The sequence below is a fragment of the Pseudorasbora parva genome, chromosome 7, assembly GCF_024679245.1.
Source record: "Pseudorasbora parva isolate DD20220531a chromosome 7, ASM2467924v1, whole genome shotgun sequence".
Taxonomy (NCBI): domain Eukaryota; kingdom Metazoa; phylum Chordata; class Actinopteri; order Cypriniformes; family Gobionidae; genus Pseudorasbora; species Pseudorasbora parva.
In genome coordinates, this window is record NC_090178.1 from 21,952,160 (window position 1) to 21,973,256 (window position 21,097).

The window sequence follows — 21,097 nt, forward strand, 5'->3', positions numbered from 1 at the left end:
GCAAAGCGGTGACATCCTCAAGTGTGGAGAAACGCATGGCTATCTCAGCTAATACAGATATGATCCAGAATCAAATCTGAAGCAGAAATAAATTGAACAGGAGAAACAGCAACATCAGGACGTCCGTCTCTGTGGTATGTACTGTATTTAGTGGCCTGTCAACATTTGTGTCTTTACTCTCAGTTTATGAGGACATGATTCGGTTTATAAACTATTGTATGCGACTAGACCTTAGAGGTAGCAAGCAAAACGGTTTTGCACGTCAGACTAGTGTAACGTTACAGAGAACAGCAATCAAGTTTCCGTTAGCGCATTTGAATGACGAAGCACGCAATCGTTGTTTACTCATGCGACGGTAGCCAATAGCAGAGACATTTAAAGCAGTTTTACTCACCGTCTGCTTCCAAAGCAGGACCGAACCTTTATCGCTGGGACCGCTCCGTCAAAAACACACTTCTTTGGTATGATTTGGTGAAGTCCTGTGACAGCAGTGGCGTGTAAATCCACTTTGAGACGCGACTGAAACGATGTTGTGAATCTTCCCGTCATTTCTGCATTCAAATCGGTTCAAATGCAGCGCTGCCTTCCCGGAATGCTGTGCTGAAGCGTTGAAGTCGCTCGACGTCACCCATAGGAATAAAGTGGAGCGCGGCGTGCCACATAAGTGTTCACGGACGACTGGATCTGCACCTGAGAGAGTGTTTATGGCCGTGCATTTCCTCTCTCTTGCTCTAGTCACGCGCGCGCGCACCCTACCGAGAGAAGAGCCCGTACGGCCCATACAAGGACCTTCCACTCTATTAACGTCAAGCCGACCCATACTCGAAAAAAACTCTCCGAAACTTGTGAGAAACCGGAAGGAGTATTTTTGACACAGAACACATCAAACGTCCAACATTAGTTTTTGAAACTTTGTCTATGTTTAGGATGGGAATCCAAGTCTTTAACAGTGTAAAAACAGTGCCAGGAGGCATCACCATATTAGCCCGGTTCTGTTAACACTGCACTGGCTCCCTATTAAACATTGTATACATTTTTAAATCTAGAAAACACTAAATGGTTTAGATTCCCAGTACTTGAGCAAGCTCTTAATTCATTATACTCCTTCATGTCTATTGCAGTCACAAAATTCTGGTTGATAATATATAATTAGAATATAGAAGCCATGGTGACGGTCTATCTTTTTCCTATTTAGCACCTAGTTCGGTGCGAATTCACGTCTTTGCATTAACTTCTACTTACGCAAATAGTTTACTCGCGGGATAACTTGTTTATCGCATCACTCGAGTAAATAAAGTGTTTTCACGCACATGAACAAAAATATTTCTTTCTGCCATTTTTTTCCATCATCAAAAATGTTGCTGATAATAACTATTGCTGCACTGTACCTGTTGTGGAGGTCCCAAACACACCGGAAAGCCAAATGCTGACGTGTCTGGGTTCACAGCACCGTCCAGAGATGCACATAACTCTGAATTTCATTGTCTTCTTCAAGAATTGTGCCTGGATGACAGCTGCTTCCAGTGCTGCTTGAGGATAATGGGTACCTAGTTTGGCCCTGTCCCCAATCGCACCTTAAACGCTCATGGTCTTCCTGAGTCCACACTTTCAGGATGTAATGTCGCTTTGACTGTAACCTGCACGAGTGCGTATCGAGGGCACATATTGACCTTAAAGGTCAATTCTGGATTTGCACAGCGATTCTAGTTAGCACCAATAGGTGCTAGCCAGGAAAAAGATCAACCTCCAGCAGATGATTTTGATATTCTAATTTAATGCTTTCAGTGCCCTCACGAGCACCCTTCTGAGACCTAAAATGACAAATGGGACACACCGAGGTCTTGTGGACTTAACGGACACACACACACAGCGGCCATAAATCCACAAGACCGAAAGTGCACATAAAGTGTGCCATTTGGGATAGGGCTTTTAATAACCTGTCAAACTGGACATGTCAGTATCCTCTTCACTGATTGGTTTGCGCAACAACGTATCATGCTAATTTGCTGCTCAAGTTTAAAATGTTCAACTTGCATAGAAGACACGATTGTTTGCAGCAAATGTGTCGCCAACTTCACGTCATTCATATCCCCCAGTACGAATTTGCATGTATTTGTATGTCTTTGCATTGACTTTTTATATGCAATCTACTCATGCAAATAAGAAAATTTGTGTTTGGTGTGCTCATACCATTATGGTGTGTGCACGCCAAAAGCTAAGTGAATATTGCATTGCATTGCTCGCGCTAGTTTACTCGCTTGATATCTTGTTTTCGCCAATGTGTCTGGGTTCACAGCACCATCCAGAGGTGCACACAACTGTCTTCTCCAAGAACTGTGCCTGGATGACAGCCGCTTCCAACGCTTTTTGATTTTTATAGTAATAAAATAATTTAGTTCAGTTAGAGAACAGGCCGTTCAAATAAAAACTGAATGTGTCTGCTGATCCGAGCGTCGCAGATCTGACGTCGCAGAATCAGATCTTGAGCTGACAGATGATCGCGGGAAATTTGGTTTCAAAGTGAAATGTAAAAGCGCCTAATAAAGGGAGTTTGTCATTGTGTAGTGTTTTTCATTAAGAATAGGCAAATTTTAAACCGAAACTAAAATCTGCTTGGCCGCACAGAGCGCGCATTTACTGACGAGCTGTCACGGTGTGCGCGCACTGGCGCGTTTTCAGTTCACATGGAAGCATAACTTTCATAGGAATTCATTAAAAGCACTCGCTTTGCATCCGCTCCCGTTATTAATGCCTGTTATAACCGGTGTTGTACGCCTGTGAATGTCACTGTTGGTCAGTGTTACTTTATAAAAACAAGTGACATTTACACCCTTTAATGTCACACGTTGTAATATTTGTGCTGTTTTATTTTTTGTAATATTGAGTATTTTCTCGGGTTTTTTTTTTTTTTTTGATGAGACACTGCCTCTCTTGCCTCCTCAGAGAATGTCCTTGATATACATGTACATGTTTCTAAACACATATTTTTTATGCGTATGCCTATGCTATCCCAGAGTGATTGGAATTCAGAGCTGATGTCTTCCTGTCTACATTCTCGCCAGACAGGTCACAAAGAGCATTGCAGTAGGAGAACAGAAAAATAAGGCTGTGATGAAAGAAAAATAAAAAGATAAACAAAACCAACAAACTTTTGAGCCAGTGGCGAGACACACTTCAGACGGGCTTTCAGGAACATCATCATGTCTTAATGGAACTTGCAAACACCAGACAGAGAAAGACAGGCACAACCTTACAGTTAGAGAGGTGGTGGAACAACAATACAACAGGGAGAGCAAGCGAAAAAGATATAGGGGTAAAAGAAGATGAAAAGAATGGGGTCTGATTCGCTTCGGTGGAGATGTATACATTGCTTTCACATTCCCCACGAAAAGCAATCAGGGGGTGTGAGCGTGTATGTGACCATACCTGAAAGGACAATGTAAGACACAAAATAACACTGAGCATGTGCACACAAGATGAAAAGGTCTTCGTGCACACTGCAAAAGGTGACCATAGTATATATATATATATATATATATATATATATATATATATATATATATATATATATATATATATATATATATATATATATATATATATATATATATATATATATATATATACGGTATATTCTGAAGTTTTGATAATCACGATTGCGCAATGTCTTCATACCAACACAGTTTACACTTTTCAGGGAAAAGCGATCTAGAAATTGCTTACTTATATTTGTTTTTACATTATGGAATAGTAGTTTACACTTATCCTTTAATACGTTCTAATTAATATCACACAAGCAAGAGTGTTGTTCTGGTTCTGTATTGATATTTTGATATTTAGACTGTGTAATATTTCTTTCATACAAGTTCAGTTAAGTAACTTACATTTTAAACACAATATTACTTTGACAATTTTTAGAAAGGAAAATAGAAAAAAAAAATCCAATCAAAGCCAAAGCACAATCAACATTGCATATCCGAGGAACACAGTGGCAATGCTTTCTGAATGAATGAATCATTGGTTTTGAATGAAACTGTTGAGTGGATGATTCAATGACTCACTCATAAAGATAGATCATAAAGACAATCACTTTTAAACACCTATTAGTGCAACAATGAGTAATGGAAGAGTCATTTAAAAATCCCCACTCCCATTGGTTTAGGAGTGTTCATAACTGTGCTTCCTTGGGCAATGATGAACCGAACTTGCTCCCCTTACATGCACAAAATATTTTCATCATTATAAGAGAGAATATTGTAAGCCATGAAATGTATAAGATATAGGCATTCACTATTTCATTCACAGTGTTCTTTAAGACCTTTCACACATTTACCCTCTTATATCAGGACGTCAGACTAACTTCAGTATGAACTCAGATTATCTGATGGTTATTTAAACAGATCTCCAAAGCCAAAGCTGTGTGTGATTGACAGATTCTTAACTTCACGTAACACGGCCCACTAACTATCTCTGCTCTGTTTAAGAGACATTCTCAGTTATACAAGAAGATTGGATTTTGTAGAAGATTTAGTTTTAAATGGTCGGTTAAAATATGTCTTTCTTCAAACGGCATAAAACATTACACAAATCTAATAGGCTTATGGGAACTGACTCAAAGCACCTTGAGGTACATAGAAGCTAATGCAAATCAACCTGACTTACCACGAAGCATGTCAAAGTTCTGATGTGTGCATTAAAGACTGTAAAACGGGCTGCACCTCTCTGTGTCCTTAATGTAAATCACACCATTAACCAGATGACTCTGTTCGCCACGGAGAGCTGATGGAATGGAGCGTAAATCACCGGATAAGGGTTCAATCAGCCACTGTAACTGTCCCTTCTTCTCTTTGTTTCTTACTCTCCCTCTCTCTTTCCAAAGTGCCACTTGAAAAAGGTAGTTAATGGAACCGCTCCACATTGCACTGCCTCTAAAAGTTTATCCTCTCCATTCACCTCCAGTTGAGCCGCCTCATTACTGAAAATGTTTCACTTGCCCTTTTCTATCTCTTAAATTCAATATAAAAAAATAACAGCCTTGTATGAAATTGAACCATTTACCCTCTCCATTGCCTGGCACCAGATCTGTGAGGAGAAAGATGGCAGACCTGAACTTCCTTGCGATGAAACTAAATGCCGGCACTCCATCATATTCTTACATTATATATTCCAATCCAAAGGGCATTGTGTTAATTTACCAAATTCAAGAGACAATCTCTTTTGATCCCTGATCCAGCAACCAATCAATTATATTATATTAGACTAGCCTATATTTATTATATTATATTATATACTCTCCTAAATAGCCTTCTATAGTGCCATTTCAAAATGTAACTATACTTCCAGAAATATTGTAGGCTACTCTACCGCTCTCAGAATGTATAATTTTCTATTTTCTTCTTGGACATTATGTTGCTATCTTGACTGTTGCAGCACTCCATTAAAGACACAGATTATGCTAATTTAGACAAAATCATCCTCTACAAAATGACGCAAAAATTTTCATTTTGTTTGCTGCTTTCATGCTATTACTGAACCCAGAATAGACTATTATTCTGCATTTGTGCACCCATTTCCCATTAGAGAAGGATACAACTGAACGGTTAATGAAGGATTTGATTAATTCAATCAGTTACATTGTTCGAGAAAACCTGGATCTCTCGGACTGAGCTTACCAATCACCAGAGCTCAAATATGATTTAAATTAAGATAGCTTTTAGAAAACGTACTTGCCTATTTTCATCACCAAAAGATCATGTAAAATGAAGCATGCCTGACCAACTAAGGGAGAACTGCACTATCTGTTAATCAATGTCGCCATCTGCTGGTCGTTTTATGAACAGCTTCTTCTAGTAGACCTCGTTCGCTGCCTAATATCAGGCAGGAGCCCCTCATTGCAGAACATGAGATCCAGGGAGCGGAGAGCCGGATAGGTTTGGGGATATATAAAGTGGGAGGAGTTGGATCCAGATCCACTGGTAACGTGGCCACCATGACACATGCATGTAATGTTCACACAGGAGCTGGCCAATGTAAACTGAGTAGGAGACTAACACAGAAGTGAAGAAATTGTTGAATAAAGTCGTTGTTTTTGTTTGTTTGTTTTTAGCACAAAAAGTAAGCTATTCTTGTTGCTACATGAAATTAAGGTTGAACCAATGGAGTCACATTGACTATTTTAACAATGTCTTTAGGCCTACTTTCTGAGCTTTAAAAGTGTTGATTAAAGTTCACCCAAAAATGAAAATTATGCCATTAATTACTCACCCTCATGTCGTTCCAGACCTGTAAGACCTAGGATCTTCGGAACACAAATGAAGATAATTTTGTTGAAATCCGATGGCTCAGAAAGGCCTCCATTGACACCAATGTCATTTCCTCTCTCAAGACCCATAAAAGGAAGTAAAGATCGTTACAAAGTCCATCTCACTACTGTGATTCTACAATAATTGTATGAAGTGACGAGAATCGTTTTTGTGCGCAAAACAACAACAACTTAATACTGACTTTAATACACTGCTTCCTCAAGCCTCTGAGCAGCTTAATTAATTAATTAATTCATGATTCGGATCGCGTGTCAAACCAGCAAACTGCTGAAATCACGTGACTTTGCGATCCGAATCATGAATCGATACACTGATTCATAAAGCTCTGAAGCTTCAGTAAGCAGTGTTTTGAAATCGGTCATCGCTATACAAGTCGTTATTTCGTTTTTTTTTTGGTACACAAAAACTATTCTCGTCACTTCGTAATGATTGTAGAGTCACTGTAGTGAGATGGGCTTTGTAACGACATCTTTAGTGCCTTTTATGGGTTTTGAGAGAGGAAATGACATTGATGTCAAATAAAGGCCTTACTGAGCCATCGGATTTCAACTAAAAATATCTTAATTTGTGTTCCGAAGATGAACGGAAGTCTTACGGATGTCGAACGGCATGAGGGTGAGTAATTAATGACATAATTACATTTTTTGGATCAACAAATAACGCTTTAAATTGCTGTATAGAGCGGTCAGAGAGCTTTCGGATTTCATCAAAAATATATTTATTTGTGATCCAAAGATGAATGAAGGACTTACAGGTTTGGAACAACATGAGGGTGAGTAGTTAATGACTGAATTTGCATTTTTGGGTGAACAAAACCTTTAAATGAATTACTTTATGTTTAGGGAATAGGCGTGAACATGAAGAACTTACTTGGTGTTAATCAATGACAATCTTACAAAAAAGTGTGTGCTTTCACTGTATCTAAAAGAAAACCTTATTTAGCCCATTATAAACCCACCAGTGCAGTCACTGAGCAGGTTCTGAAAAGAAAGTAATATCTTTCCTTATGTCTGACCTCTAACAAACTGGTATAAATTCATACTGAGGCAGTATTAATCCTAAGTGTTATTACAAATAAAATAAAAAAGTATTAATAAATAAATAAATAAATAAAAAAGTAGTATTAAAAAAAAAACAAAAAAAAATCTTTAGTTAACCGTACACTAAGCATTTCACTAAGCAAGTTTTTTTCCCCAGATGCAGAAATACTCTACTTTTGGAGTCGATAAAAAAGCTTGGTTCATGGCTTTGACTCATTCTACTCAAAGTTATTCCGACCAATCACGATGCGCTGTCGAAATCAGGTGGTGCCGGTTCGCACTGACGCAAAACCTCCGCGACCTACCTAGAGTTCCTCCATGTGAATGTCGTCGCCACTCTTATAAAATCTATTTTGACAAGGTAAGAAAGCAGTATTTGGTATATCGGTTGTTTTTGTCTACAGGCATATATACGATATTGCATGCTTATTAAACTGTATCAAGGTTTACTGGGTTGCCGAAAATTCTGGTTGATCACGTTGACAGTTTCATAAGCTTATTGCGGCGCCTGCCCAAATTGGCAAGGTCAGAATATGACAGACAGCTGGGAAATTCAGATATCTGAAAGATCTTCATATAGCGTCTACATGCAGTATAATCGGAAAGTGTTGAATCTCAAAAGTGTTGATTTTTTTTTTTTTTAAAGCAAGAGTCCTTACTAGTAAAATATAATTAGTTATAAAAAAAATCATTTAATTCTACATCCATGAATCAAATGTAATATTATCATCATCATCTGACTGGATATATATATATATATATATATATATATATATATATATATATATATATATATATATATATATAAATTTGGCTTTTATAATTTGTGCTGTCTTGTTGACTCTTAGCTGCACAGGTGAGATGTGGGTGCAAATGCTTTGATCGGTTGCTGAATAGAAGAAGTCCCCTTTCCAAAATGACCACCAGGCTGCTGTGCAGATGGGCCCGATGGTTTCCTCGCTGCTCTCAGGCTGCCGTGGCCTCAGCCCGACTACAGACTTCCACAGTCCACCATACAGAGCCGTTGTTCCCGATGTCTGTGTCTTGGTTCCTACCTTCTGCTAGGCACCTCTGTCAGGGCAATGAACTGGCCAGGATGGAAGACACGCCATTTCCATATGAATGTACAGAACTAGTCAAACTTGTTGAAAAGGCATCCACTCCACAGGAAGTGCTTCAGTTATGGGCAGAGCAAGGTGGATCTGCCAGCGATGCTGCCAGGTGTCTGGTCCAGCTGAACCTGCAGATCATGGGGAAGGGCGGCGAAGGAATTCTGCAGGATCCACGCTTTGAGAACATGCTGGAGACTGTAAACCATCAGGTAATCATGATAACCAGTCTGGGTAGCTGCTTGAATGAAAAGTCACTCATAAAGATGTATTGTGCCGGTGGAAGATTACCTTGTTGTTCTTACACAGGTGTCCTCAGTGTGGAATGGATCTCTGGTGGCTCTTCTGCGTACACTCACTATGCTGGGTCTCCCTCCTGATGCCCCTGTACTCCACTCCATCCAGAATGAAGTGCTTTGGAGGATCCGGCGCCTCACCTACCGTCAACTTGCCTACCTGGTGGACTGGGTTGCCTTTCAGCGCAAAAGACGGTGGGATTCATATGCTAGACAAAGCTTAATTCCTAGTCATAGACATTAGCACATTCCCATTTAAAAATTAACAGTTTAGGGTTGACTAGTCAGTTGATGGATGAACTAGTTGTTCAGTGGTGTAGACTATTTATTTTATTCAGATTTTTGTTTTAGCTGCATGAGTTCAATATACATGCAGACAGACTAATTAAAAATAATCTTTTTTGACAGAATCTGTCAAATAGATTTTTCTGTCACTTCTAAAAAAATCAGCCAATGATGTAAAATATTTGGATAAACGTCTGCTTGTGACCCCCAATTGGTTTGGTGGATATGAATCAGCCTTATTATACAGTGCTCCATTGAGACTGATTCAGATATACCAACAAATTGCTAAAACATTTTGTGACATATTGCATATATTTTAACATTTATTTGATATCACTTAAATAAGTCAGTTATATAAAGCTGTCACATTAGCATTCAGAAGTTTGGGATCAGCAAGGTTTTTTTTATTCTATTCAGCAAGAACATGTTCAATTGATCAAAAGTGACAGTAAAGACCTTTATAATGTTTCAAAATATTTCTATTTCAAATTAATGCTGTTCTTTTAAACTTTCTATTCATGAAAGTATACTGGAAAAAATATTAAGCAGCACAAATGTTTCCAACAATGATTCATTTTTGTTTTTGATTACAAAATCAGCATGATTTCTGAAGGATCCTGTGACATATGCACTCACCTAAAGATTATAAGGAACATCATACTAATACTGTGTTTGACACCCTTTCGCCTTCAGAACTGCCTTAATTCTACGTGGCATTGATTCAACAAGGTGCTGAAAGCATTCTTTATAAATGTTGGCCCATATTGATAGGATAGCATCTTGCAGTTGATGGAGATTTGTGGGATGCACATCCAGGGCACGAAGCTTCTGTTCCACCACATCCCAAAGATGCTCTATTGTGTTGAGATCTGATCACTGGGGGCCATTTTGGTGAACTCATTGGCATGTTCAAGAAACCAATTTGAAATTATTCAAGCTTTGTGACATGGTGCATTATCCTGCTGGAAGTAGCCATCAGAGGATGGGTACATGGTGGTCATAAAGGGATGGACATGGTCAGAAACAATGCTCAGGTAGGCTGGGGCATTTAAACGATGCGCAATTGGCACTAAGGGTCCTAAAGTGTGCCAAGAAAACATCCCCCACACCATTACACCACCACCACCAGCCTGCACAGTGGTAACAAGGCATGATGGATCCAACGTATGGATGGATCCATGATTTGGCGTAAACAGAATGAGAACATGGATTTTGGTTTACGCCAAATTCTGACTCTACCATCTGAATGTCTTGACAGAAATCTTCAACTGTGCAAATTTGTTGAGCTTGTGCAAATTCGTATTAGTAGTGGAGACGAGTGGTACCCGGTGGGGTCTTCTGCTGTTTTAGCCCATCCGCCTCAAGGTTGTATGTGTTGTGGCTTCACAAATGCTTTGCTGCATACCTCGGTTGTAATGAGTGGTTATTTCAGTCAAAGTTGCTCTTCTATCCGCTTGAATCAGTCGGCCCATTCTCCTCTGACCTCGAACATCAACAAGGCATTTTCGCCCACAGGACTGCCCCATACTGGATGTTTTTCCCTTTTTACACCATTCTTTGTAAACCCTAGAAATGGTTGTGCGTGAAAATCCCAGTAACTGAGCAGATTGTGAAACACTCAGACCGGCCCGTCTGGCACCAACAACCATGCCACGCTCAAAATTGCTTAAATCACCTTTCTTTCCCATTCTGACATTCAGTTTGGAGTTCAGGAGATTGTCTTGACGAGGTCCACACCCCTAAATGCATTGAAGAAACTTCCATGTGATTGGTTGATTAGATAATTGCATTAATGAGAAATTGAACAGGTGTTCCTAATAATCCTTTAGGTGAGTGTACCTGACTGTTTTTACTGTATTTTTTTATCAAATAAATGCAGCCTTGGTGAGCATAAATTATCTTTCAAAAACATTATTTAAAATCCTTGCGGTCTCAAACTTTTGAATAGTAGTGTATATGAATAGAGTATGTATATGTGCCTGTGTTGAATTAACTTATTTGTATACATCATTAATAAAATTGTAAACAATTTTATTCCAACTGTAGATGGTCTAGTAGGTAGCTGGGTTGTTCTTTTAATGTTGTTTTGTCTTTTGATAGGTATGAAAATGAAACGCTCACCACAACCTTGCTGAAACATCTTGAGCTGCGCTGGACAGAACTGAGTGACAGTCGTACCATCACCATTCTCATGGGCCGTGCTTTGCTTTTCTCCCCCTCTCTTATGGACAAACTGGAGGACAAAGTGAGTACACACACTTAAAAATGCCTTTAGCCACCTAGCCAACCAAAAATATTTGACAACTATTAAAATTGCATTATGTTGTATTAGGCTTATGTGACTTGCTTGTCTAACAATGCATCTTGTGCTTTCCAGGCTCTGGAGTTAGCAGAGAGCTTCAGTGCAGACGATATCCGGAAGGTGGCATTAGCACTGGCCTCTCAAAACAGGAGGGCCGTTTCTTTGTTACGAGCTCTCTCATACCACCTGAACCAAAAATCCTCCTTTGAACTGAAAACACAATTACTGCTTGACATCGCGTACACTTACGGTCAGTGAGGAATTGTCATAGCTTTGGTTTTTGCCTAGGTTTTGCCTGTATAAAATCTAATTATCCTCTCATCTTCCTTTCAATAAAAGGTAAGCTGAATTTTCACCAGCCACAGGTACTGAATAGAATAGCGGCAGAGCTATTGCCTAGGTTATCAGAACTGAGTTCCATCGATGTCACCCGCTGTGCCAAGTCTCTAGCCTTCCTCAAGTGGCTCCACTTGCCTCTGTTTGAAGGCTTTGCTCAGGTTAGAGTCTTTTTCTGGCTATTTTCAAGAAACCAGCACCACAAAGTAAATTATACTTTCCTTTTATTTTGTTTGATTGTAATAGTCTCTCTTTTTGCCAGTATCCATCTACAGACACATATTTTCATTATTTTCCCTCTGTGGTTTTTCAGCACTATGTGAGTTACAGTGTAAACTACAGCACTCTGCAGGTCTGTAATCTCCTCATGTCTTTCGCCAAACTCAACTTCCAGCTTGGCAGAGGAGAGGAGTTTTACCAAAAGGTAACCAATTAGAGTTGTAATGTATTCTTGTCCTTTATTAACTGCAGTGCAGTGTGTATTTATGTGTGTGTGTAATATGTTTTATTGTGTGACTATAGGTACACAAAGCTCTGGAAGGTTCCTTTCAGAATTTAGAGCCCTTCCTGAAAACAGATGTGGTTTGGTCGCTGTGTGTGCTAAACCAGGCCAATCCTGATTACATCTCCTCTGTTACGACGCATGACTTTCAGAAGAAGCTTTCAGGTGCGAAGGAATGAATGTGCTAAAAAAAAATATTTTGGGAAAACTGCTGAATGTATGTTTCTTATGCAGCGAATGATAAATATCATTTGTTGTTCTCATTCGAAACACATGGTGGCAGTATATGAGCACTGTCGATTTTTTTCCAAGACAGATTATAGGTAAAGTTAACCTACACCACTCGTTCAGAAGTTTGGGCTTAGTAAAGTTTTTTTTTTTTTTTTTAAAGAAATTAATTCAAGCCAAATTGATGAAAGGTGACCAAAAAGACTATCACGTTATAACAAGAGACTTCTGTTTCAAATAAATGCTTTCTATTCCTTAAATAATCTGTAAAAGAAAAAAGAAAAAACTTTCATGTTTTCCGCAAAAATATTAAGCAGTTATTAAGCGGTATGTTTTTAACATATCAAAATGATGATGATAAAAATAAGACAGGCATACAGGCACAATCCCAATTACATTAAACATTTATTTAAAATTTTACTATTTATACTGTATATACTGTTATTCCACATTAATATATAATATAATATACATATACATATATATATATGCAGACTTGGTGAGCATAAGTCTTTCAAAAACATTTAAAAATCTTATCAACACCAAAATGTACACTGTACTTTAAGGAATAGTTCACCTAAATATGAAAATACTGTGATTATTCATCCTTATGTCTGTTTAAACGTAACAGACATATGTTCTGTTATGTTTAATTTTAAAAAATTTAAAAGATTTTTAAATGTTAAAAAAAAAATTAATTTTAATTTTAATAAAATAAAATAAAAATTAATTTTAATAAAAAAAAATTAAAAGATTTTTAAATGTTCAAAAACATTTAAAAATATTATCAACACCAAACTGTACACTGTACTTTAAGGAATAGTTCACCTAAATATGAAAATACTGTCATTATTCATCCTTATGTCTGTTTAAACATATGCTATTATCAGGACACAAAATAACAAATTGCTGAATCGTCAGACGCTTCATTCTTCATTCAGTCAGTCTGCAGTCATATCATGTTTTTGTGTAACTGTGATAAAATTTTCCTGACCCATCCAACAGGCGGCATTGTGGATCGGACTGAGAACTATCGGCTGAAATTGCTGCAGATAACAGCCTTTGCTCAGCTGGAGCCTTTAGGAATCACTATTAAAACCCCTCCTGTGCTGCTGCCAGCTCCCCAAAGGAAAGTGGAGACCAAAACCCCTCAGCAGAGTAGCCTACACGCAGCCCTCCAGAGCCTGACCAACAGCCGGACACAGGCCCTCCGCACTGCTGTCAAAACTGTATACGGCTGGACAATAGGTGAGTAGCAACTGCAAGGTAATGTAAGTCATAGGTTTGATTCCCATTCATGGATCTAACAGATTGATTGATATCTTCGCCGCAGATGGAGAGCTTGTGGTAGATTCAGAAAATAAGCCTATTGATTTGGAGAACTTGAAAGCCCCTCATTTACCAGGAGGCGGTGGACCAGGTGACTTACCTGCAGGGGCACGACGGTGAGTGTTCAAGTGAAAGCTTTGTTTTAAGTTCTCATAAATAGATGGTTTCTGATTGTGTCGATGTGCTTGTCTATTTGCAGAATAGCATTTTTGTCTTGGGACTTTTCTAACTTTTGTCTGAGGAGCAAGGATCTTCTGGGCCGCTTTGCCATGCAGAAACGCCACCTACAGTTGGCTGGGTTTATAGTGGTGGAGGTGAGACACAGTGAAATACGAGCATAGGAGATAAAAACATTTCTCATTTTCATCACTACTCTACAGGTTTATAAAAGTTCAAGACCATTTACTAACATTTTTATATATAGACTCACAATAGGCTCATTTTTATATAAGCCTATTGCCTATATTTTATGATAATATATTCTACTATAAACAGTATAATAAACAAGGTATGTTAGTAATGTTATAATTAGTATTATTATAATTATTACATTTAATTTATTGACACACTTAATATGTGAATTATATCAGAAAACTGAACATTTAGCATCGTCAGGCTTTTTTGTGTGCTAAATGCATAAAACAACAGAGCTGAGCACTAGGGTTTATGGCTGCTATAAATGTTACCTGCCACACGATGGCACTGTTTTTGGCACTTCTGATGCTTATAATCTTTTCCCAAAGCAATCAGAGAAATGCTTCAAAAAATAACAACAATATTCTCATAGAAGTGCGACCTGTTTACACTAAGAATAATAACTACTATAATGATAATTACTGTGTATTAGCATCTGTTAAGCCCACACTGCGGTTAATGTCTTCTGCCACTTTAAATGATCAAGCTAGATTAAAAAAAAAATCTTAAAATTGATTCCAAAAATATCATAACTCTGTGTCTTTATCATAGTTTATCATAGTAACACAATTAGAAAGATTATCAAAACTATAGTTTCAGTTATTGTCTTTGGTCCGAACAGCCCTTTAGAATGTTTATTAACTTTTTTTGTATAGTTATTATATTATAATGTAACATGCATTTTCTTCTAAACATACCTCAGGGATAAGTTACGTGAATATTAGGGTTTAGGTGGTCAGGATTAGATGTACATCATTTACTGATGGTTTTCCAACTCATAATTACAGTTCTTATGATACAAAAAGGATTCTCTCCTTTTTATAGTACAAGTGTTGTTAGCCTGATTAGTTATATCCCTATTGTCATAGCTATTACATGGCAGGCAGTCCCCCTTGACTTTGGATTATAAATAGCAGCAGTTAAAGACAGAACTGCGGAAAAGGACTCAGGCTCTGTCTGAGGCATGTAGGACAATCCTGTTAGCCCTCTGCCTCCTGGGGTACAGTTTAATAGAGTTGGCTGGACTCGTCTTGACTTCCAACTGAGCACAGGGCTGACATAATGCTCCTTCCATTTGATGCGCTAGCTGACACAAGCCATTTTAATGGCAAGAGTTCGTAACACTTCTCCATTTTCTGAGAGAGATTTTTGTGGTCACATACATTAGCCAAATTACAATTTTCATTTATGTAATGATGTATAAAGCAGTAGCTTTCAAACCAAGCAGAATTCTGTTTGCCAACGCAGCAAATCTTCCTGTTGCAAAGAACCAATGTGCTAAACAATAACAAATGCGACTGCACTTTTACTCTTAAGCATATTGATTTGTCACAACCTCCCTCCTTATGTGTCCTCTTTCAGGTGCCGTACTTTGAATGGCTGGAGCTGAAGTCTGATTGGCAGAAAGTGGCTTACTTGAAAGACAAATTAGGGAAGGCAGTGGCTGAGGACATGGCTAAGTGAGCCATCAAGCCTGTCAATAACTTTAAACGCTTTTGACACAGGCAGCTTTTAGACATCAACAAGGCCAGAAAATAACAGGACTTACAGGTGAAGAAAGGAAGGATACAGATATTGAGTTCTACATATGCACACAGCGAGACCGTTACAGCATCCTCAAGTTCCATGATCCACCCCAAGACCAGAGTGGAAATCAAATGAGACTGGGAGCTGTGATCCATCTCTGCACAAACAGAAAGCGGAGCCTCCAGAAATCAGAAGATGCTTGGAAACAACCGAGTCGTGTATCAGCTGCCTTCCCAAAAAGGAAACTGAGCCAAAGAGCTGGGCATATGTTGTGAAATGAAAGCGTGTGTGACTGATCTCATGGGAATATCAATGTTCACCACAGGGGGAAACAACTCCATATCAACCACACTAAATTATCAGTGTTGTATTAAATTCTCAAACACAACTGGACGTTCACACTATAGGTCCACTTTTAATAAATACATAGACCTTCTGTTTTTTTATGTGGTTGCCTAGACAACAATGGGGCTTTACTTGTTTCCAAGGAGACAGATGTTAGGATGGAAATATTTATGGAGAAAGGGATAGTGAGTTCACTACTTAAAGATACTTTCATTACACTTAGAAAGTACCACTCTTATTGCTTAATGAAAAAGTAAAATGATACCAACTCTATATGCCTCACCTGATATCTGTACATTTGCAAATATGCTTGTGATTTAATTAAATATATGTAAAACATGGTAGTATGTAAGAAGTACATATTGGATGAAATGTTTTGCCTTAAATATTTATTTCGGAAAGGCCATTATTGCACTATTTGCCGTCAGGTTTATCTGGGGTTGTGCACTCCGGTCAGTCTTAGTGGACCTTTCTCCTGAAATCTTGAAAAGATTTTGTGCAGAGAATGGCTTTTTCCATTTAGACTTTCACCTCAAGCACCTCTGTTTGCAATGTGTGGTATCAATAAAATAATCATGTATTTTCATCTAAGAGCAAGAGCATATTGTGACTCATTGCTGTATTTCCCCCCAACAAAATGTTGGCTGGCTGTCTAGGCATGCTGTGATGTTCTATGTTTTGTGTAATGAGCATAACATTATGATGAAATGTGAAACTGATCTTAATTCATTTTTGTATTGGTTACAATGATTTAAGATTTCATTAACACACTGAGGTTTGTTTGGTGTGGTGCTGAGCAAATGTCCTGATATGGATCAGAATCTAATAAACGTAGTTTTAACAAATAGCTGACTCAATTAACAATACATATTGAAGTTTGTCTGATGTTTGCTCAGATATGCTGTGTTTTACTTAAAAGTTAAGGTAGGCAATTTCTGAGAGGCTAGCATGAGATCCCACCCTCTCCAAAGACACGCAGTGTCCAAAGTCCAAAGACTCCAGTGCTCTCCAAAGACACGCCTCCTTCAGGCGTTAAATTACTTAGATTTAGCATTAAGCTTTGTACTTACTTAAACTGGGTCATTAATGTAGTAGAAATTATAAAAGACAGAAAATGTATTTTTGTTTCATGGGGATGAAAGACAACAACTCCCAGAATGCACTTGCTTCGCTGCCCTATAAGGCCACCCCCAAAGCCACTGCTACTGGATTACTGGATCACTTTCCCACCACATTCATTATCATAAAATCAGTTCAGTTAAGAGAACAGACACTACAATTAAAAACTGAACGTGTCTTCAATATAATGTGAGTGAGCCAAGCGAGGGTCACACAGCACAAATGCAGTAGGAGTCAGATTACATTCATCACATGAGGTCACACGATCATTCAAATATACTGTTTCTACTGATACAAAGCCATATGCTAAATCTCTGAAGTAACCCTTTAATCAGTCCCTCCATGATTTCGCGATAATGCGATCACAACTATTAACGCAACTTCAACAAATCCCCGTAAATTTAGTGCCACTCGCAATTTTGACCAATCACCGCAACTTTCCTGCAACTTTGACCAATTATTTGCGGCCTCCTAATTTTTACACCAAGCACATTCTCAGCAGTCTGAGCGATGCACTGAAGCTCACTCTCACTCATATCAGAGGTAAATCATTAACACCATCACCACTTACTGTACATGTTTTTTATAGTAAATAGGCCTACATTACAATCGGCTAAAACGAATACGCAATTTACTTTTCTGAACAAAAGCGCTCCAAGTGTTTCTCACACTGTTCATGTGAATCTCGGCACACACACAAAATACCCGCAGTTCAATGGGAGACGTGCATTTCTTTAAGGGGCCGCACTATATTCCTCCTCCAGGTATGGTGTAGTTCTGATATTAAAACACAATAAAGAACAGGAAAAAGGCAAAAAAAAAAGCATAATATGAGCACTTTAAAACATCGCAAATTTTAAGAAAAGTGGCTGCAACATCAGGCATTTTAGGCCGCAACAATCACAAAAAAGGCCCACAAAATCCTGGAAGGACTGTAATGTCTCAAAGCACATAACATTACAGTAATAATGAACATAAACAACTTACAGAGCTCTTACTTGTACCACCTAACAGATGCATATTCAGTTTAACATTGATTTGAAACTGTTGCCAGAGAAACACATTATATCCGAGTCTAAGGACATGAACAACTCCGGGAAGACATGGTTGCCATCTACGATTACAGCATGGCGTGAATGCAGCATAAACTCGATTTCGATTTCTTTGTTCAGAAGGAACTGTAAAAGGTGTCTGCTGTTTGTTTGCACCACGCAGTGACTATTGCTGCATCCTAATTCACATACTATCTGTCCTAAAAAGTATTCAAAATTAAAGTGTGTCCCAAATATAGTATATTTATTCAATTGTGAACTTTTGTGAAGATTTTTGAATTGTAATGGGTTGTTGAGTCCATGGCAAAAGAAGTCAAAGTGAAGTCCAGGATGGCAGTGATATTAGAAATGTCCAAAAAAGTCTGTGATGTGTTCCTTGGTTCCTGGATCCATACGTGGATCCAATACAAATGTGTATTTAAATTATAGTTGCTTGTGTAAATGTTAATGATTACAAATGGATTTACATCTGAATATTTTCTGTAAAAAGGATCAGTCGAATTATATTAATCTGTTGCCATGCCTGTTTTTTGGGGCGCATTATCCTGCTGGAAAAGGCCACAGCCACCAGGGAATACCATTTCCATGAAAGGATGTACATTGTCTGCAACAATGCTTAGGTAGGTGGTACGTGTCAAAGAAACAGCCACATGGATGGCAGGACCCAAGGTTTCCCAGCAGAACATTGCCCAAAGCATCACACTGCCTCTGCCGGCTTGCCTTCTTCCCATAGTGTATCCTGGTGCCATGTATTCCCCAGATAATCAACGCATCTGCACCTGTCTGATTTATCAGGCCAGGCCACCTTCGTTCATTGCTCCGTGGTCCAGTTCTGATGCTCACATGCCAATTGTTGCCGCTTTCAGCAGTGGACAGGGGTCAACGTGGGCACCCTGACTGGTCTAAGGCTATGCAGCTCCATACACAACAAACTGCAATGCAGTGTGTATCATTAAACCTTTCTATCAGAACCAGCATTAACTTCTTGAGCAATTTATCCCTCTTGTGTGATGATCGGACCACACTGGCCAGCCTTTGCTCCCACATGCATCAATGAAAACAAAAGTAATGCATTACAATAGTGTGTTACTACCTTTAAACATAACTAATTACTGCGTATTTTTGAGCAAATGTAAAGACCCTTTCACACCAAAAGTAGATAATAAGACTCAGGTAACACTTCACCAATAAAAACGAAAAAAATCTAAAGTCATTTTTGCATATGGTTTAACTGACTCTTATAGATATAAGCGATATATTGAAACAAATATTATTTCATTTCATTATTTCATTTCATTTCATTATTTCATTATTCCAACAATTAAATATATTATTATATTGAATATATTTCATTGTTGGAGGTTTGCATAGTATTCTGATTTTGCATTTCACAGATTTAATTAAGTCAGAGGAATACTGAATCGTTTTTGTGTGTGTGTGTGTGTGTGTGTGTGTGTGTGTGTGTGTGTGTGTGTGTGTGTGTGTGTGTGTGTGTGTGTGTGTGTGTGTGTGTGTGTGTGTGTGTGTGTGTGTGTGTGCAAATGAGTTTAGTAAATTCACACTCACATTGAGCCTACAATTACAATAACCATCATGTTAACACACACTAGTCCACAATTACGATTTAGCTCAACATTGGGACAAGAGAGCTGTCAGTCAATAAATGGGAAAACAAATGTTAATGAGTTACAAGTAAAAAGGTACAACTTTGTACCTTACTCACCCCTAAATAGTATATATTAGTACCTTAAAGGTACATATCAGTATTTTAAGAGTGCATATTAGTACCTTAAAGGTATATAGAAGTACTTTAAAGATACATATTAGTACCTTTTTGGTTTTATACCTTAGGGTACTGCCCCAGTGACAGCAATGTCCTTTTTTCTGACAGTGTATGGCAACACTGTATGTCGAATACAAGTTTCATCATCCTGGAATGTGTAGAACGTCTTAAACCATGTGTTACAACTAACCCAATGTTAGGTTGTGCCCCGCTTTCAGCTTTGCCTTATGATATAAATGAGCTCAGGCCATGTCATTTATGTCTAGCGATGACCTTTTATTGTTGTAAGAGGTTTTATTGCACATTTTATGGCCAGGCAATGAGTGACATCAGTTCAATAGAAAACAAACAAGTTTTTTATTTTGGTCCTTCTGTCTTCCTTACCTTGAAGGGCAGGTTGACTCAGCTTGGGTTGGTTCAGTCAGACTGCATTATGCAGGGACCCCTCTGAAGAGCCTTGAAGAAAGACGGAGCGCTGACCTCTCTGCAGCCTATAGGGTAGGTGATGAGTCATTATTCTTCCCCATCATACATTTTTCATTCTGTTTATTCAATATCAGGACTCATTTCCATCCATTTAGAATGTCTTATTCTGAGAACTTAACTGGCCTGCGCAAAACTGTTGATACTGTTATAGGAACCAAATGCAGAACCGACTCCCTGTTAATGCACATGTTTTTTTGTTTTTTTTGGGGGGGGGAGGAGCACAAATGAACATTTTTTTATCATAGTGTCAGTGTCAGTGCATTTGGTCTGTGCACAGTGTCTGAGTACACTGGTCCATAATTTTACTAAGAAAACACGTGACCCTTTTCCACTGGATGTATTCAAGTCAGAGAGCCAGCTTTATGTAACTGTCTCTCTTTTTATTCACTTTCACTTTTGTATTGAGAGAAGTGAATAAGTACTTAATTCTCTGACTGTTCCAGTCATAAAGAAAGCTATGCAGTTACCTAAAATTCCAGGAAAAGCTCGAAAATGAGATGCAGAAAAAGAAGAAAAACTCAGGAAAGTCCCCAAGTCCTGCCAATGCCGGAACCTGCTGAATATTGGATTCCCTTTCTGAAGCATCCATGAGTTCTCCCCCACAGTTGCCGTGGAAACATA

The 21,097-nt window shown here is 38.4% G+C and overlaps 1 protein-coding gene across 1 annotated transcript; it reads left to right on the forward strand.

Annotated features, from left to right (window-relative positions):
* The first annotated feature begins 7,605 nt into the window (after positions 1–7,605).
* Positions 7,606–16,881, forward strand: tbrg4 (transforming growth factor beta regulator 4). Its single transcript, XM_067449637.1, has 12 exons — positions 7,606–7,724; positions 8,212–8,684; positions 8,782–8,963; positions 11,154–11,298; positions 11,431–11,605; positions 11,695–11,852; positions 12,005–12,115; positions 12,214–12,358; positions 13,427–13,669; positions 13,755–13,866; positions 13,950–14,064; positions 15,527–16,881. Exons 2-12 carry the CDS (start codon positions 8,280–8,282, stop codon positions 15,626–15,628), a joined length of 1,893 nt encoding a protein of 630 aa, XP_067305738.1. The 5' UTR covers positions 7,606–7,724; positions 8,212–8,279; the 3' UTR covers positions 15,629–16,881.
* The last annotated feature ends 4,216 nt before the right edge of the window (positions 16,882–21,097 follow it).